Consider the following 16330-nt stretch of genomic DNA (forward strand, 5'->3'; position numbering starts at 1 on the left):
CATTATTATCATTATGATTATTATTAACTCAGAGTCCATCGGTACAACCAAGGCCCCAGCCATGGAACAACCGGAACTGCAGCCCCAGTTCCCGCTTTCCTGGCAGCGTCAACTGAGTCGAGGCCTCATTCATTCATTCAGTCAGTCGTATTTATTGTACACTTACTGAGTACTCTGCATTGTACTCAGCGCTTGGGTGAGTATAATATCACACTATAACAGACACATTCCCTGCCCATGATGAGCTTATAGTCTAGAGGGGGAGACAGACATTAATAGAAATAAATTAATTACAGATAGGAGCATAAGAACTATGGTGAGTGGGGTTGAATAAAGGGAACTAGTCAGGGTCTGAAGTGAGACTCCATGACTATGCAGACTGAGAACCAGGGTTGTTTCTGGCGAAGAGGCGAGGAAGCCTCTACACCACTCTCCAGTCAGCTAGTCAGTCAATAATATCTTATTACTATTATAATTACTATTATTAGGGTAATTGTTAAATGCTTACTATGTCCAAGGCACTGTACTAAGCACTGGAGTGGTTACAAGCAAATCGGATTGGCCCGTTGTTGGGTAGGGATTGTCTCTGTTGCCAAATTGTACTTTCCAAGTGCTTAGTACAGTGCTCTGCACATGGTAAATGCTCAATAAATACAACTGAATGAATGAATCTCTTAATGTGTGCAAAGCACCGTACCAAGCACTTGGGAGAGTACAATATAATAATAATGATAATAATAATAATGGTATTTATTAAGTACTTACTATGTGCCAAGCACTGTTCTAAGTGCTGACAATTCAACAGACACATTCCCTGCCCACAATGCACTTACAGTCACCCCAGTTGAACAGGCTCTAATTTTTCACCTTAGTGAATCATTTCCCTTATTGTTTCAGCAACTACCACTGCAGGTGTGCTGGAAAGTGCCCCCACACCCCTAGACTGTAAGTTCCTCGTGGGCAGGGAATGTGCATATTTATTGTTATATTGTACTCTCTCAAGTGCTTAGTATGGTGCTCTGCACACAGTAAACTCGCAAAACCTATGACTGCAGGAATGAATGAATGCAAAGCCTTTAGTACGTTCAGCCTTTCACTGATCAGTCAATCAAAGGCATTTATTGAGCACTTACTGGGTGTAGAGTGCTGTACTAAGCGGTTGGAAGAGTATACTGCAACAATAAACAGGTATGCTTCCTGCCCACAAAAAGTTGCTTGTATCCCTCCAGAACTTAGTACAGTGCCTGGCATGTAGTAAGCACTTAACGAATACCACTAAAATTATTATAAGGACTGAAGGGCTGGGGGGAGTATCAAAGTGCTTAAGGAAATTAATTGCTTCCACACCCAAAGGAAACAGTGGCCATGTCAGAGTATATTATGCTTTCCCAAGCACTCAGCACAGTACTCCACCCATAGTAAGCACTCGATTTGATTGATTGATTGATTCAAAAGTTTTGCCTCTCGAGGTGCTGGACGTGAGCTGGAAACACAAGATGGAACACTGATTAGCTGCATGGCAAAGTGGATAGAGCCCAGGCCTGGGAGTCCATGAGTTCTAATCCCAGCTCCACTTGTCTGCTGGGTGACCTTGAACAAGTCACTTCACTGCTCTGGGCCTCAGTTCCCTCATCTGGAAAATGGGGCTGTGAGTCCCATGTGGGACAGAAATTGTGTCCAGCCCAATTTGCTTGTATCCACACCAGCATTTGGGACAGTGCCTGCCGCACAGTAAACGTTTAACAAATACCACAATTTTTATTATGATAATAATATTCAGTAGTATTAGTAGGTGACAACCAAGTTTTGCCCCCTTCTAGATCCCTTGGTTTTCCTCCCCTGACTTATCTTTGTGCCTCATCCCTTGTACCCCTTCTCCCCAGGTGTTCTTAAAAAGCGACAGCTTGTGTCTGATGGAAGGGAGACGGTTCCGAAGCCAACCTACCCTCCCTTCAGCTCATCTTCTCGCCATGCACATCCAGCAGCTGGAAACAGGAGGTTTCACCATGACCAACGGGGCTCATAAATGGAGCAAACTTCGGTAATAATAATAATGATGATGATGACGATGGTATTTGTTAAGTGCTTAGTATGTGCCAGGCACTGTACTAAGCCCTGGAAGTGTCACCACCACCCTGCTTCAATCATGATGCCTCCCCCAGGCTAGGGAAAGAGGAAAATAGCCCTTTCCCTCAAGGCAATGCAAAGTGCTCTTCCCAAACCAAGCTTCCACCCTTCCTACCGGTTCCCACGCTCCTCCCCAACACAAATCCCAGCAAGACAAAAAAAACCATCAAATCCCATCCCAGCCAGCATATCACACTTAAGTCTCATCACTGTCTTCCTTAATGTTTCCATAATTGCTCCAAATTCCTTATGACATTAGAGAAACTCCCACCCTAGTTTCCCAGAGATGTCAGCTTCACACCTGTAGGACCTTCACCTAGACAGGACACAAGTTGACTCTGTTGAATTTTTTATTTTTAGCATCGAGAGTAAGTGTATTATTTACTGTGCAGTACCCACTGAGTGCACTCGACCCTATCTGGGGAGATAGGCTTTAAAATCAATTATGGATATGTACCTAAGTGCTCTGGGGCTAAGGGTGAATATCAGATGCTTAAAGGGTACAAATCCAAGTGCAAGGGGGATGCAAGGGGGATGCAGGCGGGAGGATTAGGGAAACTGAGGGCTTAGTTGGGGAAGGCCTCTTGGAGGAGATGCAATTTTAATAGGACTTTGAAGGTGGGAAGAGTGTTGGCCTGTCTGATATGAAGCTGGGAGGGAGTTCTATTCATTCATTCATTCATTGTCATATTTATTGAGCGCTTACTGTATACAGAGCACTGTACTAAGCACTTGGAAAGTATAATTCCACAACAAATAGAAACAATTCCTGCCCACAGTGAGCTCACAGTCTAGAAGGGGAGAGACAGGCATCAAAACAAGTAAACAGGCATCAATAACATTAATATAAATACATGGCTTAGTGGAAAGAGCACGGGCCTGGGAGTCAGAGGATATGGGTTCTAATCCTGACTCTGCCACTTGTCTGCTGTGTGACCTTGGCCAACCGCATAGTAATAATAATAATAATGGCATTTATTAAGCACTTACTATGTGCAAAGTACTGTTATAAGTGCTGGGGAGATTACAAGGTGATCAGGTTGTCCCATGGGGGGCTCACAGTCTAAATCCCCATTTTACAGATGAGGTAAATGAGGCACAGAGAAGTTAAATGACTTGCCCAAAGTCACACAGCTGACAAGTGGCAGAGCCGGGATTTGAACCCACGACCTGTGACTCCAAAGCCTGTGCTCATTCCACTGAGCCACACTGCTTCTCTGCTTAACTTTTTTTTGTTTTTTTTTTGTTGGTATTTGTTAAGCGCTTACTATGTGCAAGGCACTGTTCTAAGCGCTGGGGGGAATACAAGGAGATGAGGTTGTCCCATGTGGGGCTCACAGTCTTAATCCCCATTTTACAGATGAGGGAACTGAGGCACAGAGAAGTGAAGTGACTTGCCCAAGGTCACACAGCAGACATGTAGGGGAGGCGGGATTCGAACCCATGACCTGTGACTCCCAAGCCCGTGCTTTTTCAGTTACCTCACCTGTAAAAGGGGGATTAAGACTGTGAGCCCCTACGTGGGACAACCTGATGACCTTGTATCTACCCCAGTGCTTAGAACACTGCTTGGAACATAGTAAGCACATAACAAATACCATAATCATCATATATACACATCATTAATATAAATAAATAGAATTATAAGTATGTATATATATAAACAAGTGCTGTAGGGGGGTAGAGCAAAGGGAACGAATTGGGGAAATGGGGAGGGGAGGAGGAGCAGAGGAAAAGGGGGACAGGACATGGGCAAGGGTTTGGCAGTGAGATGGATGAGATCCAGAAACAGTGAGTAGGTTGGTGTCAGAGAAGCGAAATGTGAGGGCTAGGTTATTATTTTTAGTAGGAAATTAGGGAGGTAAGGTAGGAGGAGGTAAGGTAGGAGGAAGCAAGGTGATTGACTGCTTTAAAGTCAATGATGAGGAGTTTCTGTTTGATGCGGAGGTGGATGGGCAACCAGTGGAGGTTCTTGAGGAGTGGAGAAACATGGAGTAATTTTTTTAAAAAAAAAGATCCAGACAACAAAGTATGGATTGGAGTGGGGAGAAGCAGGAGACAGGGAGGTTAGCAAAGAGGCTGTTGTAATAGGAGAAGCAACATGGCCTAGTGGATAGATCATGGGCTTGGGAGTCAGAAGATCATGGGTTCTAATCCCTGCTCCTCCACTTGTCTTCTGTGTGACTTTGGGCCAGTCACTTCACTTCTCTGGGCCTCAGTAACCACATCTGGCTCAGTGGAAAGAGCCAGGGCTTTGGAGTCAGAGGTCATGGGTTCAAATCCCGGCTCTGCCAATTGTCAGCTGTGTGACTTTGGGCAAGTCACTTAACTTCCCTGGGCCTCAGTTCCCTCATCTGTAAAATGGGGATGAAGACTGTGAGCCCCCCATGGGACAACCTGATCACCTTATAACCTTCCCAGTGCTTAGAACAGTGCTTTGCACATAATAAGCGCTTAATAAATGCCATCATTATTATTATTATCTGGAAAATGAGGATTATTAATAATAATAATGGCATTTATTAAGTGCTTACTATATGCAAAGCACTGTTTTAAGCGCTGGAGGGGTTACAAGGTGATCAGGTTGTCCCACTGGGGGCTCACAGTTTTAATCTCCATTTTACAGATGAGATAACTGAGGCACAGAGAAGTTAAGTGACTTGCCCAAAGTCACACAGCTGACAAGTGGCAGAGCTGGGATTTGAACCCATGACCTCTGACTCCCAAGCCCGGGCTCTTTCCACTGAGCCATGCTGCTTCACTGATTGAGACTGTGAACCTCACATGGGACAGGGGTTGTGTCCAACCTGATTTGCTAGTATCCACCCCAGCGCTTAGTACAGTGCCCAGCACAGAGTAAGTGCTTAACAAATGCCACAATTATTATTAATAGTAGTAGTAGTTGAGGTGGTGTAGGATAAGGGCTTGGATTAGCATAGTAGCAGTTTGAGTTGAGAAGAGAAGGCAAATTTTAGAGATTCTGGGAAGGTAAAGCCAACAGGATTTGGTGACATTGAAAATGTGGATTGAATAAGAGAAATGAATGAAAGGATAATGCCAAAGTTATGGGGTAAAGAGACAGGGAGGATGATTGTGCTGTCTATAGTGATGGGAATGTCAAGCTTCTTGTGAGCAGGGAATGTGTCAGTTTATTGTTCTATTGTACTCAGCCAAGCACTTAGTATAGTGCTCTGCACACAGTAAGCACTCAATAATTACAGTTGAATGACTGAATGAAGGAGGAGGAGAGGGATTGGGTGAGAAGATAAGGAGTTCTTTTCTGGACATGTTAAACTTAAGGTGTCAGTGGAACTCCCAATAGAGACTTCCTGAAGGCAGAAGGAAATGCGAGACCACAGAGAAGGAGAGAAGTCAGGGCCAGAAAATTGAGGAGGATTAGGACAGAGTAGACCTTTTTGGATTTGGCTAAGGTCACTTTGGGGAGAATGAATTTGGTGGATTGAATGACGGGGATGAAAACTTAACTGTAAAGGGTCCGGAAGAGAGCTGAGGGAGAGAAAGTAATCAGTCAGTCAATCAGTCACTCATAGTTCATTGAGGATTTACTGTGTGCAAAGCTCTGTACTAAGCACTTAGGAGAGTAGAGTATAACAGCTGTTAGCTTCCCTGCCCTATAAGGAGCTTATAGTCTAGATGGCAGCATGTAAAGAAATCTCAAAAAATTGGGACAGGAATGGAAGGTGGAAAATGAGGCAATAGTTGGAGAGAGAGCTGTTGAATATAATAAGACTTTTTTTAATATAGGGGAGATTCAAGTGTTTTCTAATAACATAATAATAATAATAATAATAACAATAATGGTATTAAGCACTTACTATGTGCCAAGCATTGTCCTAGCTTGTCCAAGCGTTATGTGCAAAGCACTGTTCTAAGCACTGGGAAGGTTACAAGGTGATCAGGTTGTCCCACGGGGGGCTCACAGTTTTAATCCCCATTTTACAGATGAGGTAACTGAGGCACCGAGATGTTAAGTGACTTGCCCAAAGTCATACAACTGACAAGTGGTGGAGCCAGGATTAGAACCCAAGACCTCTGAGTCCCAAACCCATGCTCTTTTCACTAAGCAATGCTGCTTCTGCAGGCAGAGAGGAATAAGCCAGGGAGATAAAAACGTTAGAGGTTGAATAATAATAATAAAAATTAATAATGATGGTACTTGTTAAGCGCTTTATTTATGCCAACCACTTGTCTAAGCACTGGGGTGGATACAAGTTCATCAGGTTGGACACAGTCCCTGTCCCACATGGGGCTCCCACTCTTAATCCCCATTTTACAGAGGAGGTAACTGAGGCCCAGAGAAGTGAAAGGACTTGCCTAAGGTCACAAAGCAGACAAGTGGCAGAACCAGGATTAGAACCCAGGTCCTTCTGACTCTCAGGCCCAGGCTCTATCCACTATGCAACACTGCTTCCTAAGACAGTAATAATAACAATAATAATAATAATGGCATTTATTATGTGCAAAGCACTTAGTATGTGCAAAGCACTGTTCTAAGCACTGGGGAGTTTACAAGGTGATCAGTGAGGCTCACAGTCTTAAACCCCATTTTATAGAAGAGGTAACTGAGGCCCAGAGAAGTTAAGTGACTTGCCCGAAGTCATACAGCTGACAAGTGGCTGAGCCGGGATTTGAACTGATGACCTCTGACTCCAAAGCCCATGTTCTTTCCATTGAGCCATGCTAAGGGAGGGAAGGAAAGAATAAGTGTTTTTAAGAGATGACATTATAAACTAGGAGCTAGAAGGGGCAGAGGGTGAGAATTAGAGAACAATCAAGAGATCTCTAGTAGTAATTTTAATAGTAGTAGCAGCAATGGTAGTATTTGTTTGTATGACATTTATTAAGCAGAGAACTGGAATAAAAAAGATAATAAGATCAGACATACCCTGATCTTATATAAGCTTCCCAGACTTCACAGAGGTGAGGTGAACATTCCCATTTTACAGATGAGGACAGTGAGGCGCAGTGACAGAGCCAGGATTAGAACCCAGGTCTCCTACCCTCCACTCCCACCCTTTCAACCAGGAAACTTTCTCACCCTAAAGTTTAAAACTTTAGTGGTCCCTTCACTCGATTCAAAAGCAGTTGGCCACCTTAGGTCCCTGTGGGATATTTTGCTAAACTGCTATGCAAACTAATATTTTTCTTTTCCTTTTTTTCTTTCTCCTTCTCTCTTTCCCTCGTTTTTCCTTTTCTCTCTCCATCTGTCTCACCCTCTGCTCTCTCTCTGCTCGTCCCCCCTCTTCTCTCTGCCTCAATCTCTGTCTCTCCCTTTCCTCTCTGCTCTGTCTGTCTCTCTCTCCCCCGCTCTCCCTTCCTCCCTCCTTTCCTTCTTCCCTCTCTTCCCCATATTCTTCCAAAGGAACATTGCTAAGGTGGTGAGTCAAGTCCATGCCTTTCAGGAGAGTCCATATACTTTTGCTGTCGACCACAAGCTTCAGTCTTACCTCAAGCAGAGAATCGCCCGATTCAGCGGGGCCGACATTTCCGTCTTAGCCGCCGACAACCACACCAACTTTTACCAGGGCCCCGGCGAGAAACATTCTCGCAAGATCCAAGACACCCTGCGCAGGATGAAGGCAACATTTCAGTGACGTTTGGCATTAGGGGAGTTGCTTGAGTTCAAAATCTGGAAGAAGAAAGAGCTGTGGCTTTTTTTGTTTTAATGGTGTTTGTTAGGCGCTTACTATGTATCTAGCACTGTTCTAAGCACTGGGGTAGATATAAGCAAATCAAGTTGGACCCAATCCATGTCTCACATGGGCTCACAGTCTTAATCTCCCTTTAACAGATGAAGTAATTAAGTCACAGAGAAGTTGTGCGAGGTTGCCCAGCAGACAAATGGAGGAGCCAGGATTAGAAACCAGATACATCTGACTCCCAAACCTGGGTTCTATCCACTAGTCCACGTTGCTTGAGGGTGGGAGGGAGAAGGGGAGGGCTGACCTCAGGGAGAGGCCCGATAGGTCCAGCGATCAGCCGCAGGTCATCGGGAGAAGCCCGGGCAGCTATTCCGGCTTCCCAAAGTTGGTGCGGGTGAAGGAGCATGAGGAGATGGATAAAGCCTTACCTTCCTTCACCTGTGCCTTTGTCCATCTCCTCATCCAGTCCTCCACATCCTTCCCAGCCTCCTCAAGCCTCAGGAGACCCTGGACGCAGCCCAGATTTCTCCCACTCCTGCAGATTTTTTTTAATGGTGTGTTTTAAGCACTTATTATGTACCAGGCGCTGTAATAAATGCTGGGGTAGATATAAGCTAATCAGATTGGACACAATCCCTGTCCTACATAGGGCTCACAGTCTCAATTCCAAATTTATAGATGAGGAAACTGAGGCCACACAGCAGACAAGTAGCAGAGCTGGGATTAGAACCCAGGTCCTCCACCTCCTAGGCCTTTGCTCTATCCATTAGGCCATGCTGCATCTCAGATAGCACGTCTGCAATGCCTCCTTTGTAGTGGAACTGCTGACCTTTGACTTGGGATACCCTCCGCATGCAACAAATAGATCTGAAATGGACAATTTCTCTCCCTCAAAGCCATCGGATGCAGCCTGGTTAAGCTGCTCTTCAAAGCTAGAAGAATCCCGGGATCGGTGGCCCGGGGGTTACGGAACCCTCCGGGTTTCTGTTGGAGAGTCCGGAATCTACACAATTGGAACCAGACAAGTGGAGACCAGTGGAGAAGGAAGTGACTGCCCCTTTGCTTTAGATGAATCTAGGAGAGAACAGAACCTTCAGATGGGATTGCCAAAACCTTGGCTGCATTTTTATCTGCAGAATTATACTGAAGTGAATCATTTATTCCATTCATTAAATCATATTAATTGAGCACTTACTGTGTGCAGAGCAGTGTACTAAGCACTGGAAAGTACAATACAGTTCACCCTTTATAATGCTGGGTTGCTTTTTTCCCTTCTTGTGGTGACATTTTAATGTGCCCTACTTGGTTATTTAGGGAGCGAATACTTTCCCCAAACACCCACATGACATAGGGTAGGACAGCATGGACAATGGGAATTCACAGATAATCACAAATCCTCATTTTAAGTCAATCCAGCCTTTGTCCAGAAACTGTCTGCAAGTAGAATCATGTTCTGTTTGAGCCTCAATACATCCCCTGCTCTCCCATTGCCAATTACTTTTTTTTAATGATATTTAAGTGCTTACTATATTCATTCAGTCAGAGCACTGTACTAAGTGCTTGGGAAGTACACGTCGGCAACATATAGAGACGGTCCCTACCCAACAACAGGCTCACAGTCTAGAAGGGGAGACAGACAACAAAACATGGGGACAGGTGTCAAGTCATCAGAATAAATAGAATTATAGCTACATGCACATCATTAACAAAATAAATAGAATAGTAAATATGTATAAGTAAAATAGAGTAATAAATCTGTACAAATATATACAAGTGCTGTAGGGAGGGGAAGGAGGTAGAGCAGGGGGATGGGGAAGGGGAAAGGAAAAAAGGGGCTCAGTCTTGGAAGGCCTCTTGGAGGAGGTGAGCTCTTAGTAGCCAGGTACTGTTCTAGGTTCTGGGGTAGATACAACATAATTAGATTGGACACATTTCCCATCCTGTGAAGGGGTGCACCATTTTAATTCCCATTTTACATGTGAGATAACAGATGCATAGAGAAGTAAAGTGATGTATCCAAGGTCAGCCAGCAGGCAAGCGGCAGAGCTGAGGTTAGAACCCAGGTCCTTCTAACTCCCAGTCCTGTGCTCTACCCACTAGGCCACACTGCTTCTCACTTACCTGGGAATGTGGCCAACAAGGCGCAAGCCGTGCCCGGGTTTTGTTGAGCCCGTGGCCAGGGAGTGGCAGGTTCTCTCAGTTCTTCCTAGATGTGTCTCCCTACTTGTTTTGGGGGGGAGGAGTTGTATGTGTTTTTAATAGCATTCATTAAGTGCTTTCTATGTGCCAGGCACTGAACTAAGTGCTGGGCTAGATGAACTAAGTGCTGGGCTAGATAAACTAAGTGCTGAGCTAGATACAAGCTAGTCATGTTGAACACAGTCCCTCTCCCATGTGGGGCTCACTGTCTTAATCCCCATTTTCCAGATGATGGAACTGAGGCCCAGTGAAGTGAAGCCCAAGATCACACAGCAGACAAGTGGCAGTGGCAGAATGAGGGGACCTCCTGTGTGGAGTGCATGGCATAGTGGATAGAGCATGGGCCTGGGAATCAGAAGGTAAGAGGTTATAATCGTGGCTCCGCTGCTCTGTGGCCTTCTAGACTGTGAGCCCACTGTTGGGTAGGGACCATCTCTATATGTTGCCAACTTGTACTTCCCAAGCGCTTAGTACAGTGCTCTGCACACAGTAAGTGCTCAATAAATATGATTGATTGATTGATTGGGAAAGTCACTTCACTTCTCTGGGCCTCAGTTTCTGCAACAGGAAAATGGGGATTGAGACTGTGAGCCTTTTGCGGGACAGGGACTGTGTCCTACCCGATTTGCTTGTATGCACCTCAGCAGTTAGTACAGTGCTTTGTATGTAGTCCGTGCTCATTATTATTATTCCAACGACAAACATCCATCTGGGCAAAGAAGCTGTGGGCGTCCAGGCGGCGTGGGACATGGAGTGAATTCTCCGGAGCACAGGGTTCTGCTAAATGCAGCCCCTAGATGGTGGAGAAACAAAAACCACAGTGAGCACCCTCTCTTCCCCAGGGCTGGGGCCGTGGCATGGAACTCTGTGAGGCAGAGAAGGCAAGGTGATGATTTGGCTTGCTCTAGTATCTAATCATTTCTGCCCCTCTTACATGTGTGGCGGGAGAGATCAGAGGTCAGAGAAGAGCGGATAGAGGCGGGGTGATTCATTCATATTTATTGAGAGCTTACTGTGTGCAAAGCATGGTACTAAGCACTTGGAGAGTACAGTATGGGAAACCTGGTGAAAATATGAATTGCCCACCCCCCCTTTTTTTTAATGGTATTTGTTAAGCACTTTGTGCCAGACACTATACTAAGTGCTGAGAAAGATAAGAGCTAGTTAGGTTGATTGAGCGCTTACTGTATGTAGAGCAGTGTACTGAGTGCTTGGGAAAGTCCAATACAACAATAAACAGTGACATTCCCTGCCCACAATGAGGTTACAGTCTAAAAGGGGTGAGACAGGCATCAATACAATACAGTGTTGTTCATGGCCTCTGGAGTCGTGGCTATTGACAGCCATCTTGGCTCCCCAATCCAGAGCCAGCAGCTTCTCCCCTTGGCCATCCTTCAGATCACTCTCCCGTGCCTGATTCTGGGAGGACACCCTATCCTGCTGCTCAACCCCTTTCAAGACAGAGGCTACATGGATTTCTAAGTCTCTGCCCAAGGCCATGAGCTTCTTGTAGGCACTGAGGCAATCGTCCTAATAAGTTTAGGGCACCCACTGGTCTCAGGGTCCCATCTCCGCTCAATTGCTGCCACCTGGCCCCACTGAAGTGGGCAGGGAACATATAATAATAATAATGTTGGTATTTGTTAAGCGCTTACTGTGTGCCACACACTGTACTAAGTGCTGGGGTAGGTACAAGGTAATCAGGTTGTCCCACGTGGGGCTCACAGTCTTCATCCTCATTTTACAGATGAGGTCACTGAGGCCCAGAGAAGTTAAGTGACTTGCCCAAGGTCACACAGCTGACAAGCGGCGGAGTCGGGATTAGAACCCATGACCTCTGACTCCCAAGCCCGTGTTCTTTCCATTAAGCCACGCTGCTTCAGCACTTACTATGTGCCAAGCACTGTTGTAAGCACTGGAAAAGAGCCAAGGTAACCTGTTTCTCCCATGGGGGGCTCACAGTCTTAATCCCCATTTTACAGATGAGGGAACTGAGGCACAGAGAAGTGAAGTGACTTGCCCAAAGTCACACGGCTGGTAAGTGGCAGAACCAGGATTAGAGCCCATGACCTTCGACTCCCAAGTCCGTGCTCTTTCCTCTAAGCCATACTGCTTCTCTACCAACTCTGCTCTGTTTTCTTTGCCCAAGTGCTCAATAAATCCTACTGATTGATTGAGTCACCAAGGAGAGGAATGCTGGGCCCTGCAGGTATGTTCCTCTTAATACTAATAATAATAATAATGGCATTTATAAAGCGCTTACTATGTGCAAAGCACTGTTCTAAGGTTACAAGGTGAACAGATTGTCCCACGGGGGGCTCACAGTCTTCATCCCCATTTTACAGATGAGCTCACTGGGGCACAGAGAAGTAAAGTGACCTGCCCAAAGTCACACAGCTGACAAGTTGTGGAGCGGGATTTGAACCCATGACCTCTGACTCCAAAGCCCAGGCTCTTTCCACTGAGCCATGCTGCTTTCTTGAGCCCCAGGGGTGCAGATCTAGCCAATCTCTCCCACTCATGGCTTACAAGCCAAAGGGAGAGGCTACCCAACAGCTTCATCCAGCTCAAAGTCTCCGGTTCCCTCAGGAGAGGCCGGCGAGAAGACTTACCTAGTTCAGTGCTTCCAGGTAGAACAGGACATATTTCTCTTCAGCCTGGCCAGAAATGACTCAATGAGCATTTTTCCTCTTAAAAGACTATGCTTCTAGTAGTGTATTCCGTGACATGCAGCTGCATGATAGAAACATTTTATAACATATTGGCACCTTAATATTGGCTGAATTTACTGTTCCACCATGTGTGTTTGCGTACCATTGATAGCTTGGGGAACACACAGTATGAAACCCTCCAGGCATATGCAAATCTCACCCTAGCTTTCAACTGAATGTCTTGAGATCTGCACATCTTTTTGATAATAAGGACAGTATTAATTAAATGTTTACTATGTGCCAAGTGCTGTATAATCAGATGACATAGTCTCCTTCTCCCTCCTGGAACTCCCACTCTTAAAAAGAGGGAGAACGGGTATTTTATTCCTGTTTTACAGGTGAGAAAACTAAGGCAAAGAGCAGTTTTCTAGAGCTGGAACTAGAACCCAGGTTTCCTGACTCTCCGTCCTCTGCTCTTTCCTCTAAAGAAGCATACCCCCTCCCTCTTGTCTGCTAATTTTCTAAGCAGAATAGAATGGCCCTGACTCAGATCACTTTTCTGTGTGTGGAAGAGGTGATAAAACTAATAATAAAAGCCCCCTTCCCCAAGCTCCCCCTTAAAGATGGAAATTTGATTTTCAAAGGAATCTTATATATACTAGTAGAGGAAATCCCTCAGAAAACCTCAACAATAGGGATCTCTTCCACTAGAAATGTTGTGTTTGTGGGTGTTCCTTTAAGTGGTGTTACTCTGAATCGTCTCTGTCAACCCGTGAGTTTTAGTTTTCCAACAAGCAGCTGAATAACCACCAGAAAACCATACCATTTCCCTACTGTGCCATGGCTTACAATATATCCTCGACTCCAGCTTCAAACTTCACTAAATCTACTGACAGTGCATGGTCACCAGTTAACCTACAGAATTTGTGCCTACACTCTAAAGAAAAACCCTCTGCAGCTTTAGTGCAGATATAATAGTCTTCCTGTAGTCCAACACGAACGAGACATTGCACTCAACGTGTAAAATGAATTTCTTCACACGGAGACCTAAAGAATTCCCATCTCAGGGCTCAGTGGTTCAGGAATGAGATCATTGCCCTTAAGGTGAATCATATTACGCTCCTGTGTGTTTTCGTGTGTTTGTGTTGTTGACTTGCCCCCTTAAACTATGGCTTTTTCTTTTTTTTTTTTTTAGTGAAGCAATTAGGTTGTCCCTGTGTTGGCAGTTTAATTTCATTCCAAAGCCTTCCTTTTCCATAGGTATGAACTTAAAGTTCTTTCTGGGAATAGACTAATTACCTTTCTCTCAGGCGGTTAAGGTCTGGATTTCTCCAACTGGGAGTCCTCTGGTAAGGAGACTACTGGACCCATTGGGTGGAAGACCAATAGTTGGCATGTGCCAGCCTTGTGGCTTCCATGGCTGCTGTTAGCACTTTACAAACACTTTCAGCATTTTATCAGACCAAATCATCAAGGAAAATATCTGCAAGGCCCATACACTCGTTTTAACATGTTGCTCTCCATGGCTTTTGGGTCTTTAGTTTATTTTATCAGAAAAAAGAAAGTACAGAACCCATACAAATCAAATCCTCTTGCAAAACGCTATGCGGAAATACAGTTCTACCCCTAGGACGTATTCAGAGCAGAGTGTTTTATTTTGCCCTGGACAACTTGCTGCAGTCCTGCTTTCAGTTTCAGATTTCAGTAAAATCCAAAGTTGATTTAATTGAATTTGGAGAATTAGTGTGCTTTCCAGCATTAGTTAGAGAATGTTTCTGTTCAAACATTTTTCTTATTTAAACAATTAAACCTAACAATTCTTAATGCTAAGGAAATTGGTTTTCATAAAAGTTATGGAGCTCACAGCACACATCTAAAAGCACTTTTATCTTTAAGTATTTTTTGCACCCAGCTTTTGTAGCGATGCAAATATTATTTGGTTTTCATTTTTTTGTTGTTGTTGTTTTTCCAGGATTTTATAAGGATGCTTTGTTCTGCCAATCAACTGTTAGATTTTTAGATTTTGTATTTTAAAAAGGTAATGGTATCCCAAATTCTTAACGAGAGAAAATGTTCAGTGTAAATAATAATTTTCAACTACGGTATTTTGTTTCACGGGGAAATGATTATGTTTCAGCTTGAGCATTATTGTTTGCATGTTGCCAGTATATTCTGTGACGGATTTCTTAATAAAAACCATTTCTATCAAAGTGGGCTGCATTGGCCTATCTGTGAGACTGATTTGTTGATGATGTGGTGGAGAGATGAGAGCCAGACAGTGGAAATCCATCCTGGGGCCCAGAGTTCCCTGCCCAGCCATTCTGGTCCCAAAGTGACAAGAAATCTCCCACAGCATCTTTGAAATAGTGTCAGACCTAATCTCAAGTGCCAGGAAAGTCCCTATGAACAGAAGGCTTCTTTTGGGCAGGGAATGTGTCAATTGCCCTCTCTCAAACTCCTAGAACAGTGCTCTGCACACAGTAAGTGCTCAATGAACACTACTGATCGATTGATTCAAACAGCACATTGCACCAAGTGGACACTCAATAGATGCTCCTCCTCCTCCTCCTATTCCTACTACTAGTACTAGTATTACTGTAGTAATTATTATTATGATCTTCCCCCCTTCCTGCTATCTGAGGCTAATATCTTCCAAGATACTAGGGCAGAAGAGGAAACACTGGACTCATACGTAGCAAAAATAGACTAGGTCTGGGGTGTAGAACCAGAAGAAAGTCCATTGGTTTTAGATAAAAATGTCTGGCAGTGTAGCTCAGTGGAAAGAGCATGGGCTTGGGAGTCAGAGGTCATGGGTTCTAATCCCAGCTCCGCCACTTGTCAGCTGTGTGACTGGGCAAGTTACTTAACTTCTCTGAGCCTCAGTTACCTCATCTGTAAAATGAGGATTAAGACTGTGAGCCTCACACGGGACAACCTGATCACCTTGTACCCACTCCCCAGCACTTAGAACAGTGCTTCGCATATAGTAAGCATTTAACAAATGCCATTATTATTATTATTATTAAGCTCTCTGACTATCCCTAGTTCTTAAAATGAACACAATCAATCGATTGTATTTATTGAGTGCTTACTGTTTGTAGAGTACTGTACTAAGTGTTTGGGAGAGCACAGTATATCAGAGTTGGTAGACACGTTCCCTGTCCACAACCAACTTACAGTCTAGAGAGGGAGACAAACATTAATATAAATGAATAAATTATGGATGTCGACGTAAGTGCTGTGGGCCCGTAGTGGAAATAGTGGGTGAAAATCCAAGTATGAGGGTGACACAGAAGGGAAGAGGAAATGAGGGTCTTGTCAGGAAAGGCCTCTCGGAGGAGATGTGCCTTCAGTAAGACTTTGAAGTGGGGGAGAGTCACTGTCTGTCAGATATAAAGAGGGAGGGCATTCCAGACCAGAAACAGGATATGAGTCAGAGGCTGGCCACGAGATAGATGTGACTGAATACAGTAAGTAGGTTAGCATTAGAGGAGTGAAGTGTGTGGACTGCACAGTAGTAAGAGAGCAGCAAGATGAAGTAGGAGGGAGCAAGGGGATTACATGCTTTAAAGCCGATGGTGAGGCGATGTGATGGTGATAGTGAAGAGTTTCTGTTTGATGAGGAGGTGAATGGGCAATCGTTGGAGGTTCTTGAGGAGTGGGGAAACACAGACTGAATGTTTTTGAAGA

General features: G+C 44.6%; 1 protein-coding gene across 1 annotated transcript in view; it reads left to right on the plus strand.

Annotated features, from left to right (window-relative positions):
• The window catches only part of KNDC1 (kinase non-catalytic C-lobe domain containing 1), a 185183-nt gene extending 177441 nt beyond the window's left edge, over positions 1-7742 (plus strand). Inside the window, exons 30-31 of the mRNA XM_038744041.1 lie at positions 1884-2041; positions 7511-7742. Of these exons, the coding sequence (XP_038599969.1) occupies positions 1884-2041; positions 7511-7742 (390 nt within the window). The remainder of the gene's footprint in view (positions 1-1883; positions 2042-7510) is intronic.
• Positions 7743-16330: the final 8588 nt, after the last annotated feature.

The sequence above is a fragment of the Tachyglossus aculeatus genome, chromosome 3 (genome assembly GCF_015852505.1).
Source record: "Tachyglossus aculeatus isolate mTacAcu1 chromosome 3, mTacAcu1.pri, whole genome shotgun sequence".
NCBI classification, from domain to species: Eukaryota; Metazoa; Chordata; class Mammalia; order Monotremata; family Tachyglossidae; genus Tachyglossus; species Tachyglossus aculeatus.